Source organism: Mirounga angustirostris, unplaced genomic scaffold (genome assembly GCF_029215605.1).
Source record: "Mirounga angustirostris isolate CCGP_5_RB_7025 unplaced genomic scaffold, mMirAng1.0.hap1 SCAF_5, whole genome shotgun sequence".
Lineage (NCBI taxonomy): Eukaryota > Metazoa > Chordata > Mammalia > Carnivora > Phocidae > Mirounga > Mirounga angustirostris.
Window position 1 is genome coordinate 77,009,323 of NW_026991713.1, and position 20,560 is coordinate 77,029,882.

The 20,560-nt window shown below is 37.4% G+C and overlaps 1 protein-coding gene across 1 annotated transcript; it reads left to right on the forward strand.

Annotated features, from left to right (window-relative positions):
* The first annotated feature begins 524 nt into the window (after nucleotides 1-524).
* Nucleotides 525-20,345, forward strand: LOC123839267 (chymotrypsinogen B-like). Its single transcript, XM_064590347.1, has 8 exons — nucleotides 525-658; nucleotides 1,946-2,170; nucleotides 8,801-8,974; nucleotides 11,207-11,474; nucleotides 12,747-12,907; nucleotides 18,006-18,104; nucleotides 19,096-19,229; nucleotides 19,884-20,345. The coding sequence occupies exons 2-8, from the start codon at nucleotides 2,023-2,025 to the stop codon at nucleotides 20,046-20,048; spliced, it is 1,149 nt and encodes a 382-aa protein (XP_064446417.1). The 5' UTR covers nucleotides 525-658; nucleotides 1,946-2,022; the 3' UTR covers nucleotides 20,049-20,345.
* The last annotated feature ends 215 nt before the right edge of the window (nucleotides 20,346-20,560 follow it).

Sequence of the window (20,560 nt, forward strand, 5' to 3'; positions counted from 1 at the left end):
GCTCCTTATCCAGTAAATGGGTAAGAAATAGATCCATTTGCTTATGGGAATCCTGCTGGCTGAGAGCCGATGTATGCACAGGAGTCAACTCAGGAGGCTGTTATTATACATACTCAATTTCTGTGTTCAGATAAACATAGAAAACCATTAGTGCAGCTATTTTACAATGACAGCAAAATTTATAACCCATGTGTGTAGTTTTTTAAAGATCTGACTCCCATCATTCATATTTTTGAGATTACAAATTAAAATATATCAACATGAATTATGTTATATCTATGTGAATCAAAAATATAGAATCATTAAAATTTATGTGAAATATTGAGTAGTATGAAAAATGGTCACAATAAATTAAATGGAGGAAAAAAATTTTAATTGTGTAAAATGGCATACAAATTTTTTAAAAATGTATGCATAGCATAGGAAAAGACCTGGCCAAGTTTATGTTAAAATACGAATATTGGTTATTTACAGGCTGGGACTACTGGAGACTATTTTCTTTGAACTCTCTGTAGTTTGAAATTCTTTTATAAGTTGCATATATCACTTTTATAATCAGAAGAATAAAGAAATACAAAGTATTTAGTTGGATGTATTGACACTGAATATTCTCTTATTCTAGATTCCAGGAGAGGAAAAAACAAAGTTAATGATAAAGGTAAGACTATAATGGAGGTAAGGAATCCAACTGGCTTGACTTTGGTTATATGATATTATGAAAATAGAGTAGAAAATGCCCTTGCTGCTAAACACTGTGTAGTAAGAAGTGCACTCTGACTTCTGTTAAAAACGTTCAGGTGTTTGTGGTCTGATTCTAGTCACTTTATGGTAAAATGTGTATTTGTATTGATTGCCTTAATGTCAAACTTTGCGGGTAGTGGAGACCTGGGCCCATTAAGGAATAGAGAATGAGGAGGTAGCACCTTAATTACTGGGTGAGAAACACATCTGTTTTGTTAATGGAATCCTTGTAGCTACGTGAAGTCTATCTTTTTTTTTTTTTTACGTGAAGTCTATTCATTGCCATTCTTTCTGTATACTTTTTGTCTTTTGGATTACATATATATTTTTTGTTTTCTTCGCTGGACCATTGCATAGTGAAACTAAGGTGATAAGATTATTGATGAAGTAAATCAATTTTTGGATGACATTGCTTTCAGGTTGGATGATACCTAGGACTTTTGGTGTAGGCCCAAATCTACTCCAAAATTGAATTCTTCAATTCTCTTTTTTGGTGTAGCCCCTTAGCTCTTGTGAATCTTAATGTCTATGTTTCAACTATCTGAGAGCTATCCAAATTTCCCTAACTGATAAATGTTTGCAATTTGAATTGTATGTGCCATGAGGCTGAACTTGAGGAGCACATAATTTATTCAGAAATTCAGTCTAATGAGGACCCAGGTCTCCTTCTCAACCTGCTTGCCCTGTTCTCTGCTCACATTTTAATGGTGTCAAAGTTCTCTTTTTCTGCACTGTATGGGAAATAAATATTATTGTGGCATTTGCAAATTTGGGGAAGTCCTAAAAGTCTTAGGACATACCTGTTGAAGATCAAAGTGATAGATCACTATCATCTGTGGACTGAAGATGATAAAATCTATTTCTCATGATCATGAACATTAAGATTGTATATTAATTAAATATAAGCAACAAACTACACTGAAATGTGTATGTGGGTGATTTAGCAGTTCACAGTTTGTGAAATGAAATCAAAGAACTTCAGTCTGTCTTCTTTAGGAGGGGTCAGTTTTTCAAAACAAAAGTCATTTAAATCCTGTGTCAGTATACATAAGGAACTATGGATATGAAGAAAGAGTGACAGATTAATAAAATTACACTACATTTAGGTTGTAATGACATAGTTGCAGATATTAAAACTAGATTCAGAAAGTAACTCAGCTCCTGGATTATTGTGTTAAATAATTTTTTTCTTTTTTGCTTCAAGGATGTCCAGTATTGGATTTGATTCCAGTTAGTTCTACTGAGATCACATCTCCCAATTATCCTAACATTTATCCCAACATGCTGAACTGCACTTGGACTTTTTATTCCAAGTCAGGAAATAAAATGAAGGCAGTGATGAAAGACTTTACAACAGAAGCATCTTGGAACTGTGAATGGGATTATTTCAGTATTTATGATGGACCAGATCAGCAATCGAGATTACTTGGTAAACTGATCTTTCTTAACTGGCCTACATTACGTGGCACTTATATAAGCATTTATACAATGCATATATGTGGAAAATATGACCTACACTTGCCTTGGGAAACATAATTTGTTATCAGTGATTTTTCATGAGATCCTTCATCAGAATCACAGAGCTTTATTGAGCACAGTGGGATGAGTTTGTGCCCACACTCACTGGATCTTCACCTGTAAGTCTAGCTCTTCCTGATTTTAGCCTGATTCCTATCTCATTTTGCCATTAGGGGGCACCCTAATTTTGTTTTTCTAAGGAAGTCCTATATTTTAAGAGGTTTCAATTTCTGAACTGCATTTTTAGGTAACTTTTTGAAAATTTGTTTACTCAAATTTCATCTTCACCGTAAAAGTGACCCTTTTTAGACCCAGGGTAAATTTAAGAGGAGAAAAAAGCCGATTAGTTTGAATAATCTTTAGAGATTTATTGGCCACATGGTGTCTATCACACTTGACTGTCAGGCAATATCCTTTCTCAGAGTGACTCATAGAAGAAAACTTTTCCAAAGATTTTTTAATCTAATACTGCATCACCTTCTTCAGTCTCCAACGAGTTCTGCTCCTCAGGACGCCATTAAAATCCACCTATTCCAAAGAGCAAGAGGAGAGTTTTGATACTATCTTTTTCCAGGACCTTGACCTCTCCTGTCATATTATAAGATATATAACACCAATAAGCTCAGCAATTTGCTTTGAAATTCTAAGGGTACCTAACTTTTTCCCATCAGTGAATTTGGTTCCCGTCAAGGAATCTCAAGCAATTAGTGTTGGGTAGGGGGACAGATGGAACATTTCAAGCTATTAGTTCTCCTTAAGATTAATATGAGTATCAGACCCTGTAATCCTCTTGCCAGTGCCCTTCAGCCAAAGATGCCAGGATCACAGCATGGGGTATCTCAGTAAGGGGGGTTGAACTATTATAGGACTTGGGCTTTGGTTAGGTAATTTTGGAGAGGGTCTAAGGAAGTGGACTTGGCTCTAGATTGGTTGCTGTTAGGAAGTGGAGCAATTTTATGATTGGGATCTCAATCATAGGGAGGCCTGACTTGAATAAGGGTAAGACTGCATTTGGTAAAGAAGTGGCAAGCCCTTATTTTAAGAGAGGTCGAAGTTTGGTATTTTGGTGGTTGCACATGACCTTGTTTTGGTCTCACCTTATCATAGGTTCAAAGAGTCCTTTCTGATGTTGCTGTTCTGTGAGATTGTTTATGTCCAGTAGGAGAACAACATGGTCTAGCTGTGCGTGCCAAACCTGTTTCTGAATGTCAGGGGCTACTTTTCTCTTTCTTACTCTTTAGTATTCTTCCATCTAGCAACATTCAGAAGTGTCAAACGATTATAAATAAGACTAGTCATATTTTTATAATCAGCTTATATAAATCTCTATAAGAAGGAAGCTATCATTAGTTTGATAGTTTATACAATTTTATATATATAATTTCATTTCAGTGAAACATGCAATTTATATAAGCATTTTTAAACCATGGAACATGGATTCTCATTGCTAATCTCCCAGCTAGTGAAACAGGCTATCCCATATATGGAACCACATTAACCTTTCTTAATAAATGTTTTTATTCATGTAAGTAGAATTCATTAGTTTTTAAGTAGTTTTTAATTATTTGTGTATATGTAAATGAAGTGGTCCCTAACACCCAAATAGTTTCCATTGCAACGCTTTTACAGTATTTTAATGAAAATAAATTCATGGCCTTCTTTCATTTGCCCCATGAATGTAAGACATCAGTAACCAGTAAACACTATATTAAATGTACAGTTTGAATTCATTCATTACCGAGCATGACCTAATGAGTTGGGCACACTGGAGACACAATGGTGAACAAGTCAGAAATGATCTCTGCCATCTTCTCTTGGAAAGACAGACAATAAATAAGAAAATGATAATATTATATAACGATAAATAATCAAATTATTCCTGCTTGTCAAAAGTAATCTGAAGGAGGTAAGTTGCAGAGGAAGGGTACATTTCCTCAGTTCATTCAGGTGTCTGTTCAAATGTTGCATCTAAGGCCTGTATCACATGATGTAAACAGGTCTCTGCCATCTTTTCTTTTCGGCATTTATCATGACCTGACAGAGTATGTAATTGTCTATAATCTGTCTCCCTCCACCGGAATGAAAATTTCCTGAGAGCAGGACTTGATCTTGTATTCATTGCTGTATCTCCAGCACGTGGGTAGAACACTTCCTAACACTTTGTTAATATTCGGTGAAAAAATAGGTGAGAAAATGGCCTTGAATGTGGAAAAAGCTTGGTAAGTTGGAGTAGTGTCAGGGGTCAGAGTGATTGGAGACTGAGCAAGGACAGACTGGAGCGAGGTGAGATGGAGGCTTTGCCCCTGTGCAGCTCGGGCTGTGGTAATGAGTTTGAATTTTGTTCCAATCCACTGGGAGGCTGTAAAAGGTGTTTGACAAGGGAGTAATTTGAAAGATGCTCTAGCTGCTGTGTCAGGAGTGAGTTTTTGGGTGGCAGGGTGAAGTCACAAGGCTCTTGTGTTATTCTAGACCTGCACTGTCCAGTCCAGGTTGTTGTTTAAATTTAAATTAGTTAAAATGCAATAGGTGGTATTGGCCATATTTAAGTGCTCAATTTGCTGCATGTGGTGAGTGACTCCTATAGCGGGCAGCCCTCATACAGAATGTTCCATCCTTGCAGAATGTTCGGTTAGTACTGTTTTCAACAATAGATATTGCCTTATAAGAGGATGGCACCAATGGTGTGCAAGTGAAGTGGACAGATCTGGAGAGAGAACTAATAGGGTTTCCGGGAAGATTGCATATGGGATTAAATATGCAAATCAAGGATGACTGTGGTGTGAGAGGTTAGCATCTACAGAGATGGGGAATACCGGAGGGAGAGATAGATTTGCGGGGAGAGATCTGTTTGGGCCACTTTAAATTCTTAATGCTATGATACATCCAGGTTGAGTTGGCAGTAGGTAGCTACATGTTGAACTCTTGAGCTAGAGGAAAAGTTTGGGCTGGAGATAAAAATTTGAGGATTATCAGCTGCATACAGATTTCCTCTAGTTATCCTCTCTTGGACATCATCGAGATCCACTATCACTCTCATCAGTTTCAAACATGTTCTAGTCTTACCCATCATTTAAAACAAAATAGAACAAGAAATGTAGCTATTGCTCCATTTCTCTGCCTCCCTTTACAGCGAAATCTCTCACTTTCTTAGAAACTGCTGGATTTAGAAAGTTTATGGGATTGAGACTAGAAGGTCATGATGAGACCAAACAATTATAGTAGAGAAACACTAATGAGTTGGAGAGATAAGAGGTGGTGATTTAAAAAGCAGGATGTTTGCAATTGAAATTTCAGAGGTATCAAATGACAACATTTCAGAGCTCTGTTTGTAAAGAATTACAAGGAAAAGGAACCCGTTCCCTTGCATCAGATTTAGTGTTGGCACTTCGAGGGCATGCGCTAGCTCAGTCTCGCAGATCTTCAGTCACTGTCTACTCTGCTGGCTGTAGCTCCTGCCCTACTGGTTATTAAATACTAACCTTGGTGTAAAGCAACCCTTTTAAGGAACCCTGACGCAAACATAGAGCACAATGACCAGGATGCTGAAGGGCCTGGGCACTTGGAAGTGTTTACCTTGGAGAATAGAAAAGACAGAAGGACCATAATTCTTCCTTTCAAGTATTTATGGAATTCTCAGAGACTCTCAGGCCAAATATGAAATTTGTTCTGCCTAATAATATCTAATAGTTATTGAATATTTACCATTATTCAGGCACAGTCCTAAGAATGTATAACTCCCTTAATTTTCTTAACTATCCTGTAGAGGTAGGTTACATTTATCCTCATTTTACTTATTTTTTTAAATTTTCTTAAAAGATTTTATTTATTTATTTGACAGAGAGAACACAAACAGGGGGAGTGGCAGGCAGAGGGAGAGGGAGAGGCAGACTCTCCACTGAGCAGGGAGCCGGACGGACGCGGGGCTCCATCCCAGGACCCTGGGATCATGACCTGAGCCGAAGGCGGACGCTTAACCGACTGAGCCACCCAGGCGTCCCTCTCATTTTAAATATAAAGAAACCAAGTCACAAAAAGATTGAGCAACTTGTTCCCAGGGACATAACTAATAAGTAGAGAAAGTGGGTTCAACTACACCAACCATGTGACAGTCGTTCCATTGATACTTTTTGATTCAACGTGAAGAACAGTCTAGCAACTAGAACTGTTCAAAAAGAGAAAATGCTCGTAAGTTCCATGTCATATCTTCAACACTATGTCCAGGGTTATTTTAGAACAAACTCAGTGTCAGATGAAAGATGGAACTAAATGATCTCTAAGATCCTATAATGGCACTATTCCCAGGCACCCATTTTAAACCTACACATTTTGTAAATGTGTTGTCTGTATTTCTAAGTTCTAAATAGAAATGCCGTATTTGACAGAACCAAGGATAAAACTGTTTTCATACCATTAAGACCTTCCCTCCAGCTTAATATTGTATGATTATTTAATCAGCTGTGTAACTTCCTAGCCACTTAATTATCCACTTACATTTTATATCTGTTCACAGGATATTGTAAGATACTTTATTAAGTGCTTCATTGTAATCACGATTCATTAAGTTTATCTCCTTCCCCCTAGCCACCACCTAATTAGCTCTTTCAACAAAAATTAATTAGGTTACTTGAATGTGACACGTTAAGGATCCCATGCTGGCTTCTTGTGACCATTGATTCTTCAAGTGTTCAAAAACTGTCCAGTAATTTGCCGAAGTTTCTTTTTTATTTAACACACACTTATAATAATTCACAAATACCAATTTATAAAATCCTATTTGAACATAATTTTTATCTCCATTATACAGATGAGAAAATTGAGGCAGAGTGAGACAGATTAAACGAATTGCCCAGGGCCACATAGTAAATTGCAGAGCTAGTGGAACCTGCAGTTTGGATATAGAACCTGATAGAATCTGCGCCTGTAAGCATGAAGCTATGATCTTTCACTGACGTACAATCTTGGAAATCCTCTACTTTCTTTGTTTTCTCTGACTTCTACCCATCTTCCCTCACCCCCAAATCTTTTTTAAAAATTTTCTAAGCAGTAACCTATTCCCATTTACATTATTTTAAAACTTCTGGCATGTTTGTTGACTGTATCCAGAGTCCTTTTCCTTGACATGGTGCATCCCAGTTCCCCATCATATCCAGTTCACCAGACAGATTCTTCAAAGATAAGAAGGATGTAGAGGTTCACTCTTCCCCGTTCCCTATCTTTCTGTGTCAGATTGTTGAGATAACATATCTTTAAGACAAATCAATAATGTATCACTGTTTTGAGAGAACTGAAATTACAGCATGTACAGGTAAATTACAGCAGATATCCTATCACTGTCAGGACCACCTTTTTTTTTTTTAAGATTTTATTTCTTTGACAGAGAGACAGTGAGAGCAGGAACACAAGCAGGGGGAGTGGGAGAGGGAGAAGCAGGCTCCCCGCCGAGCAGGGAGCCCGATGTGGGGCTTGATCCCAGGACCCTGGGATCATGACCTGAGCTGAAGGCAGATGCTTAACGACTGAGCCACCCAGGCGCCCTCAGGACCACCTTTGAACAACTTGTATTTCTGAATTAGGAAAGGATCATCATTAGTCTGCATTTGGGCAGCCTGAGTGTCTTAGCCAGTTTGGGCCGCTATAACAAAAATACTAGACACAGGTGGCTTAAACAGCAAGCATTTATTTCTCACGGCTCTGGAGGCTTAGAAGTCCAAGACTTGGTGTCTGGTAAGAGCTCAATTCTGATTCATAGTTGTCTTTTTTGCTCTGTCCTCACATGGCAAAAAAGGAGTGAGAGAGTTCTCTGGGTCTCCTTTATAAGGGCACTAGTTCTTGGGGCGCCTGGGTGGCTCAGTCGTTAAGTGTCTGCCTTCGGCTCAGGTCATGATCCCAGGATCCTGGGATGAAGTCCCGCATCAGGCTCCCTGCTTGGTGGGAAGTCTGCTTCTTTCTCTCCCCTCCCTGCTGCTCCCCCTGCTTGTGCATGCTCTCTTTCTCTCTCTCTGTCAAATAAATAAATAAATAAATAAATAAATAAATAAATAAAATCTTAAAAAAAACAAAATAACTGAGGGCACTAGTTCCATTCATGAAGTCTCCACTCTTGTGACCATTTCCCAGAGGCCCCGCCTCCTAATACCATCACATTTGGGATTAGGATTTCAACCCATGAAATTGTGGGTGGGGTGGGGGTGGGGCACAAACATTCAGAACACTGTCCTATTACTTTTGTTTCTCTGCCCATTTGCCTTCACCAACAAGCCTCTCTTCTCATCCTTATGATCACAGATTGCCATAGAGTTGTATGTCATTTCATAGCAAATGCTAGTCCACTCTTTTCCCTTTAATCATTCAAAATCTGTACCCTTCCATGGTTGCAGTCAAATCATGGATGCCATTCCACAAATCTTGATTTTACATTATCGATAATCATTCCTTTGCTAATATTAACAGTTTGGAATTTAATGTCCCCTCCTAGCCCTCTTTTATCTATGTTACTGCACAGGAGAAATATTTTAATTACTATGTTTACCTCACATTGCAGCTCATTTATGTGGTTCCAAGAAAGAATTTGTCTTGATATCCAGTGGTGCTTACCTGACCATGAATTTTAAGACTGATAAGTCTGTGGGAGAAAGAGGTTTTAAACTTATTTTGGAAGATACAGTTCAGAAGCATTCACAAAAAAGTAATATGGGAACCCAACTGCCTATCAATGGTAAGTATTTTAAAATATTTATTAAAGCAGATACCATACATGTCAAAGTAGAACCTGTGGAACACTGGTTTGAGAGTCCCTGGTAGTTACCCTGCTTTAATTCTCAAAACAGGATAACTTCATTCCAGACCATTCTTTAAGGCACAAGACCTTGGTAGGTTATTTTTAAAAATTTTTTTAAGATTTTATTTATTTGAGAGAGGAGCAAGAGAGAGCATGAGCTGGGGGGAGAGGCAGAGGGAGAGGGAGAAGCAGGCTCCCCCTAAGCAGGGAGCTTGATGCAGGGCTCGATCCCAGGACTCTGAGATCATGACCTGAGCCGAAGGAAGCTACTTAACTGAGCCACCCAGGCACCCCATATTGGTAGTTTAGATGGACTATATGAGGTAATAGTTAATCGGGGTGTATGCATGTGTCTCTGTGTGTCTGTGTGTGTTATTTTACTTAAGCAATAATGATAAACATCAAAGGCAGCTGCTATTTAAAAAAAAATCTAGTGGGGACATTGAGGCTGAAACAAAGGTAGAGTTCAGTGTGTTTCCATGTCTCTGTTACCATCTCTCTTTTATTAAATAACAACTCCCAAATCCCCAAAAAGATACTCCCTCCAAAAAAGAATATTTTAGCTGAACGCATACTAACGACTCTGCATAAAATAGAAACACAGAAATAGAAAGTAATGACTTTTCTGTTTATCAAATCTACTTTAAGCCAGAACTTCATTGGTTGTGTTTATGAGTAAAAAAACAAATAAATCTGTTATTAGGAGATTCTCTTGGTTGCAGTGTAATTCTAGGAAGAATTCTAATAACATCCAATACAAAGTTCTTTTTGATGTCACTTTGTCTTTTGTAAGATGGGGGAATGAATGAGTTTTAGAAGAGTCCTTGATTTGAGCCATAGACTAATGAACCACATCATCATATAGGTGTGATTTTTTTTTTTAATTGGGTAAGGAGTGCTCAACTACTGACCCTTCTTCTGTCTCCATTGTTCTTTTTAAAAAGATATATTTATTTATTTTTTAGAGCGCATGAGCAGGGGTAGGGACAGAGGGAGAGAGAGAATCCTCAAGCAGACTCCCGCTGAGCATGGAGCCTGTTACAAGGCTCGATCCCAGGACCCTGAGATCATGACCTGAGGTGAAATCAAAAGTCAGATGCTTAACTGACTGCGCCACCCAGGCACCCCTGTTTCCATTGCTCTTATCTCTCCATCTCTGCATCTCTAAACTGACCCTTCATTTGCATGGTAAAAATATTTAGGCTGCTTCATTTCCTCTTTTAAGCATTTGTTTTTTTTTTTTTTTAGAAGTAAGTTGAAAAAAAATTGAATACTAATAAAATATTGCTGTTATGCATGTGTACGAACAGCCCACAGGTCTAAGAGTTACCACATACACAGATTAAAATGCAGTAAAAACATGCAGTAAGGCAGTAAACCTTAAAGTATAAAACATGTTGAATAGATAACTTTGTGGGGTTTTTTATTTCTATGATCTAGGATAGTCTTAATTTTGAAGAGTTCGCATATTTTTTGACATATATATCCAAAAGGAGGAGGGAATCCACGTATTATACATATCTGAAGAGAAAGTAGAAATGAATTTTGATACAAGTATTGAATAAACAAATCCACCCTACTAGAAACTTTGTTTTAAATAGATTTCTGGTGTAAAAAATCTCAAGCAAAACATTTTAAAAATGAGCATATCTTATAATTCCCAAATTATAAGCTATGAGGAAGCTTATTTAATTTTCTTCATATTTCAGGATATACTTGAATAAGTCTCTTGTTTTTAATTCCCTGGTGCAGTTCTTTCTAAATCTGAGAATGAAGTAAATACATTACTAGAAATTTTCCTTATGTTTTTCCTTTCTATATAAATTGTACTTGGAATACATGTAGTATGAAGTCTTTTGATATGTCTAGATGTGTTATACTGGGATCACACAAATAATGCCAAAGAAAGAATAATGTCCAGTAATTTCATGATTAAGTGCAATATTTTAAAAATCCATTTCTGTTCTGATTTGTCTAAAGAGGTATGTATTAATGCTTCAGGTAACTTTATTGATTTTTGTTCATTTTAAAAGCAATGGAAGAAAAGAGAAATCTCCTCTGTGGCTAAGAATCCTAGTTTTGAAACTACAAAAGAAATAAATCCCTCCATTCTGAGATTTTAATAGACTTTGATAAGTATTTCTAATGTTCTGTTGTTACTTTTCTCAGAGATAACCGTAGAAAGCAATACTGGAAAACAGCCAACCCAAGACACATGTGGAATTCCAGTTGTTGACCCATTTCTAATGCAAGGATCTGAGAGAAACACACAGGTGTTGCCAGCTGAGCGTGGGGAGCCCCGGATGGTGGGTGGCCATGTGGCACCTGCCAAGTCGTGGCCCTGGCTCGTCAGCCTGCAGCACCAAGGCCAACATTTCTGTGGAGGTGCTCTGATTGCAAAGCAGTGGGTCCTGACAGCGGCGCACTGTAACTTTAGGTGTGTGCCCGTGCGGGGTGGGGGGGGGGTGCCCGAGCTGGGTGTACTCCTGCTCTCCCCACAGCACAGGAAACCTTAAGCTCCCACCCCTACAGTCCCTACCTCGCAAATGAATGGATGTGCTCAGGCCACGACACGTCGTGCTTCTCTAACACATTTACTACTGATAACTTTTAATTTTAAAAGGTGTTAAAATTAACTTCTCAGTGTAATTTACTTAATATAAGTAACAATAGTCCCCTCTTTCCTTATCTATAAAATGGAGGTAATATCTTAACATGTTTGCATCAGTGTCTTAACCCCTTACCTAGAGCACAGGAGTTGCTCAAATGTGAATTCCTGTCCTTCTTGCTCTGCTCTACTGACTACTGATCATCCTACCCACTCTCAAAATAAGTATCCACTTTCAAAGAATTTTAAAGAATGTCCTTTAAAAGAAACACTTAAACAAATTGTATCTGAATCTTGGTCTCAATGTGATACAGAGATACCTGAAAACTCCTTACTCGGAGAAGTTTCAGGCTGGTGTTTTTAATACCGGCCTCCCAGAAGTAGCGATGGCCCATAATTAAATGAGTAGATAGAGTGTTTCAGGCTGCTAAAGTAGGCTTTCTAATAAAAGTATCTGCTCCAATAACTTGGTGGACAGGAACCTTCAAGGAATCAAAAACTCCTTTTCTCTACCATTCCCCAACTCCTTTGATATAGAGAAATCACAAGAAGTTCTCCTTACTAAGGCAGTTTTCAGACTTTCATGTTCTCAAAATTACCTGGAGAGTTTGCTATGAAATCTTAGAATCTTAATTCTGAATTTTGACTTAATGAGTTATGTCTGGGATTCTGCATTTTTAATGCACTACCAGATTTAATGCATGTAGTTCCTGGACATTTTTTTGAGAAACGCTGTATTAGGGAGTAGAGTAACTATAACTTTCAGAATAGGTTTCAGTGACTATTATATAAGTATGTCATATCATGTGTAATATTATGATTGTAATAATACATAGAATCATTACCCTGAGGCATCATGAATCTTGTTAAGAAACACTAAATCATTTTTTTTTGTTTGATGTTATGAAGGCAAGAAAGTAGATACCTTAATTTTTCTCAAGGATCAAATTAATAAGAATCCTCCATTTTCTAGAAATTCAAGATAATACAGATTTTAATGTAGATGGGAGATGTTAGAGAATGTACTTTTAGAAATTTTGAAAAAGTATGACCTCATTAAAAGTGGTATCTATCTCCCCCATTCCTTTTTCCTATGACAAGTACTATCACAGATGGCCTGGTAATAGGAAGAAGTTCCCTCTCAAACATGGGAAATAGTGATTTGATACCAGTGAAAGCTGTATACACTCACCCTGACTTTGCACAGTTCCCTCCTACTGATGATCTATCCTTGCTGCAGCTGGAGAAACCTGTCCAACTAGGTCAGTGTGGATAACTCTGCTCCTGTCCAACTAGGTCAGTGTGGATAACTCTGCTCCATATTTGCAAGCTTTGCCATGTGGTTTTTATCTCCCATCTTGCTTAGAAGTGCTGTATGTACTTTTGAAAGTCATGATTTCAAAACTTTCTGATATTCTAAGCTACTTCCCTCAAAGCTGAAGCACCTGCCCATTTTACTTTTATATGTCTTTAATTGGTGCGGTCTAGAGAAGATTTCAAAGAAATATGTTTTTAACCTTGTCCTATTTATTCTGAGACTCACTGTTAGGTGAGGTTTACCCAAATACTTAAAACAGCAGTTTGACCCATCAGATGTTCAATTGTCTGTACCTTTATGGCTTAGTAAAATCTTGTTCTTTTTTAATGTTTATTTAAACTGCAGCTGATGTGAACACATAGTGAGGAATTGTAGCCATGTGATCTTGGGCGGGTTATGTAACTTCTCTGAGCCTCAGCTTGATCATTTGTAGAAAGGGAAAAACAGTAACCCTCCTAGCTACTTAGCAGGGGTGCACTTTCAATGAGAAAGTAAATGGCGGGGGGAGAGTGGAACTAAGATCTGTGGACAGGGCCCACTTTCACACTCGCACCTTTCCATGGATTCCTAGGGCTCTGGGACAGTGTCCCTGCTTTCTTCCAACTCTCTCCTGTGTTTCTGCCTTCTTCAGCTGTGCTCTTGCCAATAGCCTCACATCCCTTTTTAATGTCTTTTTAGTGGATCCATCCTGCAAACTCCAGTCCTGGTTCAGCCCACAGTTTGCTTTCTGGGCTTTTGTAAGTGAGTCAGCGAGAGCATCTAGAACAGGGCTGCTTTACCTTGGCTATGTATTATAATCCCCTGAGTTGCTTAAAACAAAACTGTAGACCAGGATGCAATTTGGACCAATTAATCACAGTCTCAGAAGTGGATATGTGGCATCAGTATTTTTTCCATTTATTTTGCTTATTAAATTATTTTAGTTAAACTTTTTTATGTTGAGATAATCACAGATATCCAAGCAGTTGTAGGAAATACAGATACACCGATATACTTTCTTCCCTTTTTTCACCAGTGGAAACATCTCGCAGGGTATTGACACTGATACAGTGGAGATGCAGGACGCTTCTATCACCACAAGTGATACTCTTGCCCTTTTCTAGCAATACTCCCTTCCTCCTCCCCCACCAGACCTCTGGCAACCAGGAATCTGTTCTCTGTTTCTATAATTTTGTCATTTCAAGAATGTTATATAAATGGAATTACTGTCTTGTAGACATTGGGGATTAACTTTTTTCACTCAGCATAATGCCCTGGAGATTTATTCATATTGTTCCATGTATCAATAGTTCATTCCTTTTCACTGCTGAGTAGGGTTCCATGATATGGATGTTTAACCATTCATAAATGAAGAACATCTGGGTTGTTTCCAGCTTTTGGATATTCCAGATAAAGCTCCCCTGAGCATTTGTGTATAGGTTTTTTTTTTTTTTAATTTTATTTATTCATGAGAAACAGAGGCAGAGGGAGAAGCAGGCTCCTCAATCCCAGGACCCTGCGATCATGATCTGAGCCGAAGGCAGACGCTTAACCTACTGAGCCACTCAGGTGCCCTGTGTATAGGTTTTGTGTAAATAAAATTGAACAGGAGTTTTCATTTCTGTGGGATAAATGCCCAAGAGTGTAAGTGCCAGGTCATAGAGTAGGTGCGTTTCAGTTTTATACGAAATTCCCAAACTGTTTTTCTGGAGTCATAGTACCATTGTATATTCCACCAGAGTTGTAGGAGTGATCTGGTTTCTCTGCATCTTCATGAGCACTTGCTCTTGTCACTATTTTTTTTAAGGCGTTCTGATAGGTATATAGTGATACCCTATTGCAATTTTAATTTGTATTTCCTTAATGGCTAATAATATTGAATATATATTAATGTGCCTATTTGCCATTTTAAAAAAACCCTTTAGTGAAATGTCTCTTCATAGATTTGTCAATTTTCTAATTGGATGGTTTTTCATATTGTGGAGCTGAAGAATTCTTTATATATTCTAGATACTACTGCTTTGTCAGATACGTGGTTAGCAAACATTTTCTTCCAGTCTATAGATCGTCTCCCAGTCTGTAGACCCTTCTACAGGGTCTTCCACAAAGCAAAGATTTTAATTTTGATGAAGCCCAGTTTCTCCATTTTCCTTTTTATGGATTTTGCTTCAGGTGTCAAGTCTAAGAACTCTTTGCCTAGCCTTAGGTGCTGAAATTTTTTTCCTATTTCTCTAAAAGTTTTCTATTTTATATTTAACTTCATAATCCATTTTCAGTTAATTTTTGTATAAGGTTTTGGTCAAGGTTCTTTTTCCTCCCCCAGGATGTCCAGTTGTGCGAGCAACATCTGTTGAAAAGGCTGTCTTTCCTCCATTGAGTTGCTTTTGTGCCTTTGTGAAAAATCAGCTGAGCATATTTGTATGGGTCTATTTCTGGGATCTCTATTCTATCACTCTATGCCTTTTCCCATTCTCCAGTACCACACTGTCTTGATTACTGTAGCTGTATAATAGGGTTTATATTAAAAAGTGATTCCTCTCAACTTATTCTTTTTCAAGATTGCTTTAGCAGTTCTAAGCCCTGTACCTTTTCATGTAAATGTTAAAATAATATGTCTATAACACTTCCTGTGATTTTAATAGGAATTACATTAAGCCTATAGATCACTTGAGGGAGAACTGACATCTTTACTATGTTGAATCTTTCAAATCATGAACACAATATATTTCTCTACTTATTTAGGTCTTGTTTGATTTCTTTCGCCAGAATATTGCCATTTTTAGTGCACAGATCCTGTATATGTTTTGCTAAGTATATACATATCTAAGCATTGCATTTTCTTCACAGTGATTATAAATAGTGTTTTTAATTTTAAATTCTACATGAAATGTGATTGATATCTGTATATTGATCTTGTATCCTGGATTTTGCTGAATCTAGACCAGTATTTTATAAACTACCCCTGGAAATTTCAATGTGCAGCCAAAACTGAAAACCACTGTTCTAGAAAAAGACCACTGGTGAGGTTTGGGTGCCCTTAAAAACTTACGGTTTCCAGTTTCAGTACCATTCTGCAAACGTTGTGTGCATGTTTCTTCTTTCCAGTAGCCACAATAGTCATTACAAACATTCCCTTTTTTCAGCCCTTCTGAATTTACCCTTTATCCTGCCCCCCTCCCCTTTTTTTTCTGGTCTCCAAGGATCTTGCTTTCCACTCAGCACCACCTGATGTCAACACCAGCATGAACCTTTCTGTTCCTCTTTCCCTAAATACTGAGTTAGCTTAAATAATCTGTACCCATTCATTTCTATTCAGTGGTCAGAGTGAGAAGTATCCTTTTTCCCATTAGAAACAATACAATTTCTACCTATGATTTTCATTCTCACCACCTCACCATGGCCATCATGTGAACATTTGCCCTATTTCTTTCCTGTCTTTTTATACTACTCTATGTGTACTTAAATAATTGTAATATACCTATTATGAGTTTTATCCTGATTTTTTTCACTTATCAGCATTGCTTCATATTATTAAAATTTCCTTTAAAATGTAATTGTAATGGCTACGTAGTAGCCTTTCCACAATTCTTATAAATAGGTTGTTTCTTTCTTTTTTTTTTAAATTTAAATAATGCTGGATTAACTATCCTTATGCATATGTTTTTCCAGGTCTAAGATTGCCTTAAAATAAATTTCCCAGAAGTAGAATTGTTAGGTTTAGGGCATAACTATTTTCAAGATTCCTGACAGACATCTAGATTATAAACACAGCTGGGAAGAGTGCAAGTCGATACATCTTTTTTTTCTTTTTGTCCAAAATGAGGCAATTTGGCAATATCTGTTAATTTTTTTGCCTCCTGCTCCAGCAATCCTATTTTCTACAAATACGAGCACTAATGCATGGATTGATGGTCTAGGATGCCTGATGCAGCTCTTAAGGGGAAACAAAATTAAATAGTCTAAATGTTTGCCAGGGGGATTTAACAAATTGTAGTACATTCATTATCTAAATACTGTGTGCTATTAAAAAAATGATCCGGGAGGTCTATATGCAAGGATAGAAATGATATGACCATAATCTAGTAAATGGAAAAAAAAAAAAAACAATAAGAAAAACGGCTGATTAAAAAAAAATGTTGGTAGAGGGAAAATATTTTAGCTCAAGGAAATTTGGCAGGAAATGATATGATATAGCAATGATTATCTGTGAAGGTAGCATAACAAGATTTGGAATCAGTTGGAATGTGTGTAGAGAGGAGAGTAGGAAAATAACAAAAAGTTACAGAGCTTTATGTGATTTTATTAAGAGACCAGTAAAAAAATAAAGAACAAATCATTGAAATAAATGGTCTAGGACAGCAGATATGTTGAAACATGTTAAGTGCGTAAAAGTCTGGATAAAACTGAAGTCAAACAGCATGGTAAAGCAAACACAGGAGCACTGCATTCAGAGAGAGAGAGAGAGTGTGTGTGTGTGTGTAGTGTATATACAGAGACATACACATAAACCCACAATATTTATATATATACAAATTTTGGTGGTATGAAAAATGTGAATGTTTATAGATCAATGTATTTTATAATACACCTGCAAAGAAACAATTAGATATAAAAACACGAGCTGTAAAAAAACTTTAAAGTTTACATTGCTACAAATGTGGTTTTCTCCACTCCTCATGTAACACGGTTGAAGAGAAAAGATTATTATATTCTTCTGCACTGTCGTCTCAGATTTAACAAGGTGATGTCCTAAATTAGGCATATGGACAGAAAGGCAGATGCATTTTAAACATGGTTAGTGGGTGAGAAACCATCTCTATGCAGGGCATGTGCTTGTATTGTCCTAGGAAGAAATGGTAATACCTGGAACAAAGTGGTTACCTGTTGAACTGAGATGATCCTTTCTGAGTAATTAATAGGTGGTACCTTCTATATTAAACTACCGGGTTAAAACGGGTACTATCATGTCAAAATAGTTATTTTTAGAGCCATCGTGGAAGAGAAGCAGTATAGATAATATCAATCCTATGGACTAAATGGTATTTGTCTTTTTCTCATTCTAGGGGAGTTTGTATCTGTAATCTGTTTGCCAGGGAAAGATGATAAAATAAACTTATTTTCCAAATGTCTGACTGCTGGATGGGGAATAACTGAACCACATCGTGAGTACATTCACTGCCTCTTCTAAGATTAGAATCCAAACAAATACTTGTCAAGTCTGAGTATACTCTTTGCTCATTTTCAGTTTTTCCGTCTTTAATAGGAATGATAGTAGAAAAAGTCTTTTTCATAATGGATCTAAAGGTGACTACTTGGGTTTTAGGACATCATATTCAATAATACTAATTCACGGATACGAGTTCATGGATACTTGTAAAAACTTGTGTTGGAGAATATCTAGTGGTTTTTTTGCCTAATAAATATTTATATGTAATTTTTACCTAATAAATATTTATATGTACTTACTCCCTGGTTGCACTGTGAACACACACACACTTGCTTTCACAACAGTGTAGGTGCCGCTACAGTGAAAATCTCTTCTTAAGGTTATGAGCCTATTTCCAAAGATGTAAGGCATTTTTCTGAAATGAAAGGCTGGTATAAATGGTAGAGTTTATCTGAAAGTAGTCTACATAAAGGTCAAACCCGTGACTCTGGTCTCATTTCCACCATATTCTACAACTGAGTTAACAAGTTGCAAATATCCAATAAAATAAAGAGTAAGTCAGAATGCAATTTCAGTTGTCACCTCCAGTGTCAACACTTAAATGTGAAGTCAAGTCAAAAGAATAAGAGCACCGTGAAACCAGTGAAATCTAGACTTAACATGTAAAACATGAAATGCATTGTTTGCTTTATCAACTGATTTGGGTGCAGACTTCCTTCTTCCTTCTCTATAGTGGTGTCCTCTTTCTATCTTCTTAGGACTGTACTAAAGACAGAAGAACCCACATGGAGTGTCCTTTGTTATTCCTGTTGTATAAGCTACCATGGAGTAATACTAATTTTTTACACACCACCTAACATCATTACAGTGCCAAGAGGGAAGAATGGGTGGGATGACCCTCAGAATCTGTCTGTTTTGGGGGCTATTTTTGTTGTATCCTATACAACCATTTGCCTAGGTTATATGTTTTATTCTTTTTCTACTAGAAGATGAATTTTCTAAAACCGTGCAGGAGGCAATGGTACCACTGATCAGCAGTACATCTTGTCGAAGCTACTGGGGACTGGATATTAAAAACACCAACATATGTGGAGGGGCTGTGGGCTCATCCTCGTGCATGGTAATTCCAGGACGCATTGATGAATGTGGTTTTCTTCTCAGTGTGTCTCATCAATGGGTGTTTGCTGACCATAAAGAGGTATAAATATATGCTAGTTTTAAAATGAAAAGTGAGAAGAATAAGTACATTGCTAAGCTGATGTACTGTCATTGCAAATTTGATACTTGAAGTGAACACAGTTCTCAAAAGGAATTGCTCATTCATTTGCTTGGTTGACTATGTGAAATTGATGATATTCAGCTGTTTTTGACCTATAAAAATAATTTATTATGGCTCACCTTCACAGCTGAATCAGGCAGTGTAAAGAATCTACTTCTAGTAGCATTGAAAATATAAAGATATTTTCATGTAACTCAAAACCGTCATTTAGTCATTGATATTTAGTAGATGCTTGAAACTTTCTGCAAGGCACAGTCTGTTGTCAGCATTAAATGACTGTGTTAAATGTACCTTCTTAGCCACCCTTTGAAAATATAGATTTTGATCTGAGTCAGAGACCTGTAACATCTGCCAACTGCCTAGTTCCCTCTGCTGTTGTGAGCAGAAATCAGAGATGAGGGAATGACTTCGGCACTGTCTGATCACCTCTGCAGTGGGGTTAGCATTGACCATGAATCAAGCAACCAGGAGAACTTCTCTTTCTGCGGGTTGCAGGGAGATTCTGGAGGACCGCTGCAGTGTGCCCACGACGGACAGTACGAGCTCATCGGTATCGTGAGCTGGGGCAGCAGTAACTGCCAGCCTAGCGCACCCACGGTCTTTGCCAGAGTTTCTGCCTACAGGGACTGGATCGCATCTGTCACTGGAGGAGAAGCGTGACTGCTGCAAGAGTAGCCTGGTGCGATTGTGTTCATAAATGTGGAAGGAAGTCCCTAGCAATATACCTGAAAAATAAGGCTCTTGTCAGTGCCAAAGACTCCGTGTCACTTGGATTTGGTGTGCACATACGTCTAGGATTAAACACTGAACACAGAAAGCTAATGTTGATTCATGCCTCCTGGGAATGTATAACCTGAAATGTCATTAAATTTATATTTAGTGTACCATGTATATGTAATTATTTGAATACCATCATATACACTGTTACTCTTTTTTCTGGTTTGGTAAACATTAGAAGATAAGAAGTGAAATGTTATTCAGTCCATATAATTCTTAGTTTCACTCACACAGGAGAGTGCCCTGAGCACAGAAAGGAAAGGTCCCTCTACGTCTCAGAGTTTCAATGAACAATAGACCTTTAAGAAATTATTTATCAAGCTTATCACTTGATTTTAAATTTTTAGATAAAATTTTAGGATATCCCAGTTGTTTACAAAACAGTTAATTTATCT

What these genes read in the sequence shown, in the direction of transcription:
- LOC123839267 (XM_064590347.1), top strand. Translation starts at nt 2,023, where the DNA reads ATGCTGAACTGCACTTGGACTTTTTATTCCAAGTCAGGAAATAAAATG. An exon ending in AACCCAACTGCCTATCAATG is followed by an intron (nt 8,975 to 11,206) that starts GTAAGTATTTTA and finishes TACTTTTCTCAG; the next exon opens with AGATAACCGTAGAAAGCAAT. An exon ending in GGAGAAACCTGTCCAACTAG is followed by an intron (nt 12,908 to 18,005) that starts GTCAGTGTGGAT and finishes TTCTCATTCTAG; the next exon opens with GGGAGTTTGTATCTGTAATC.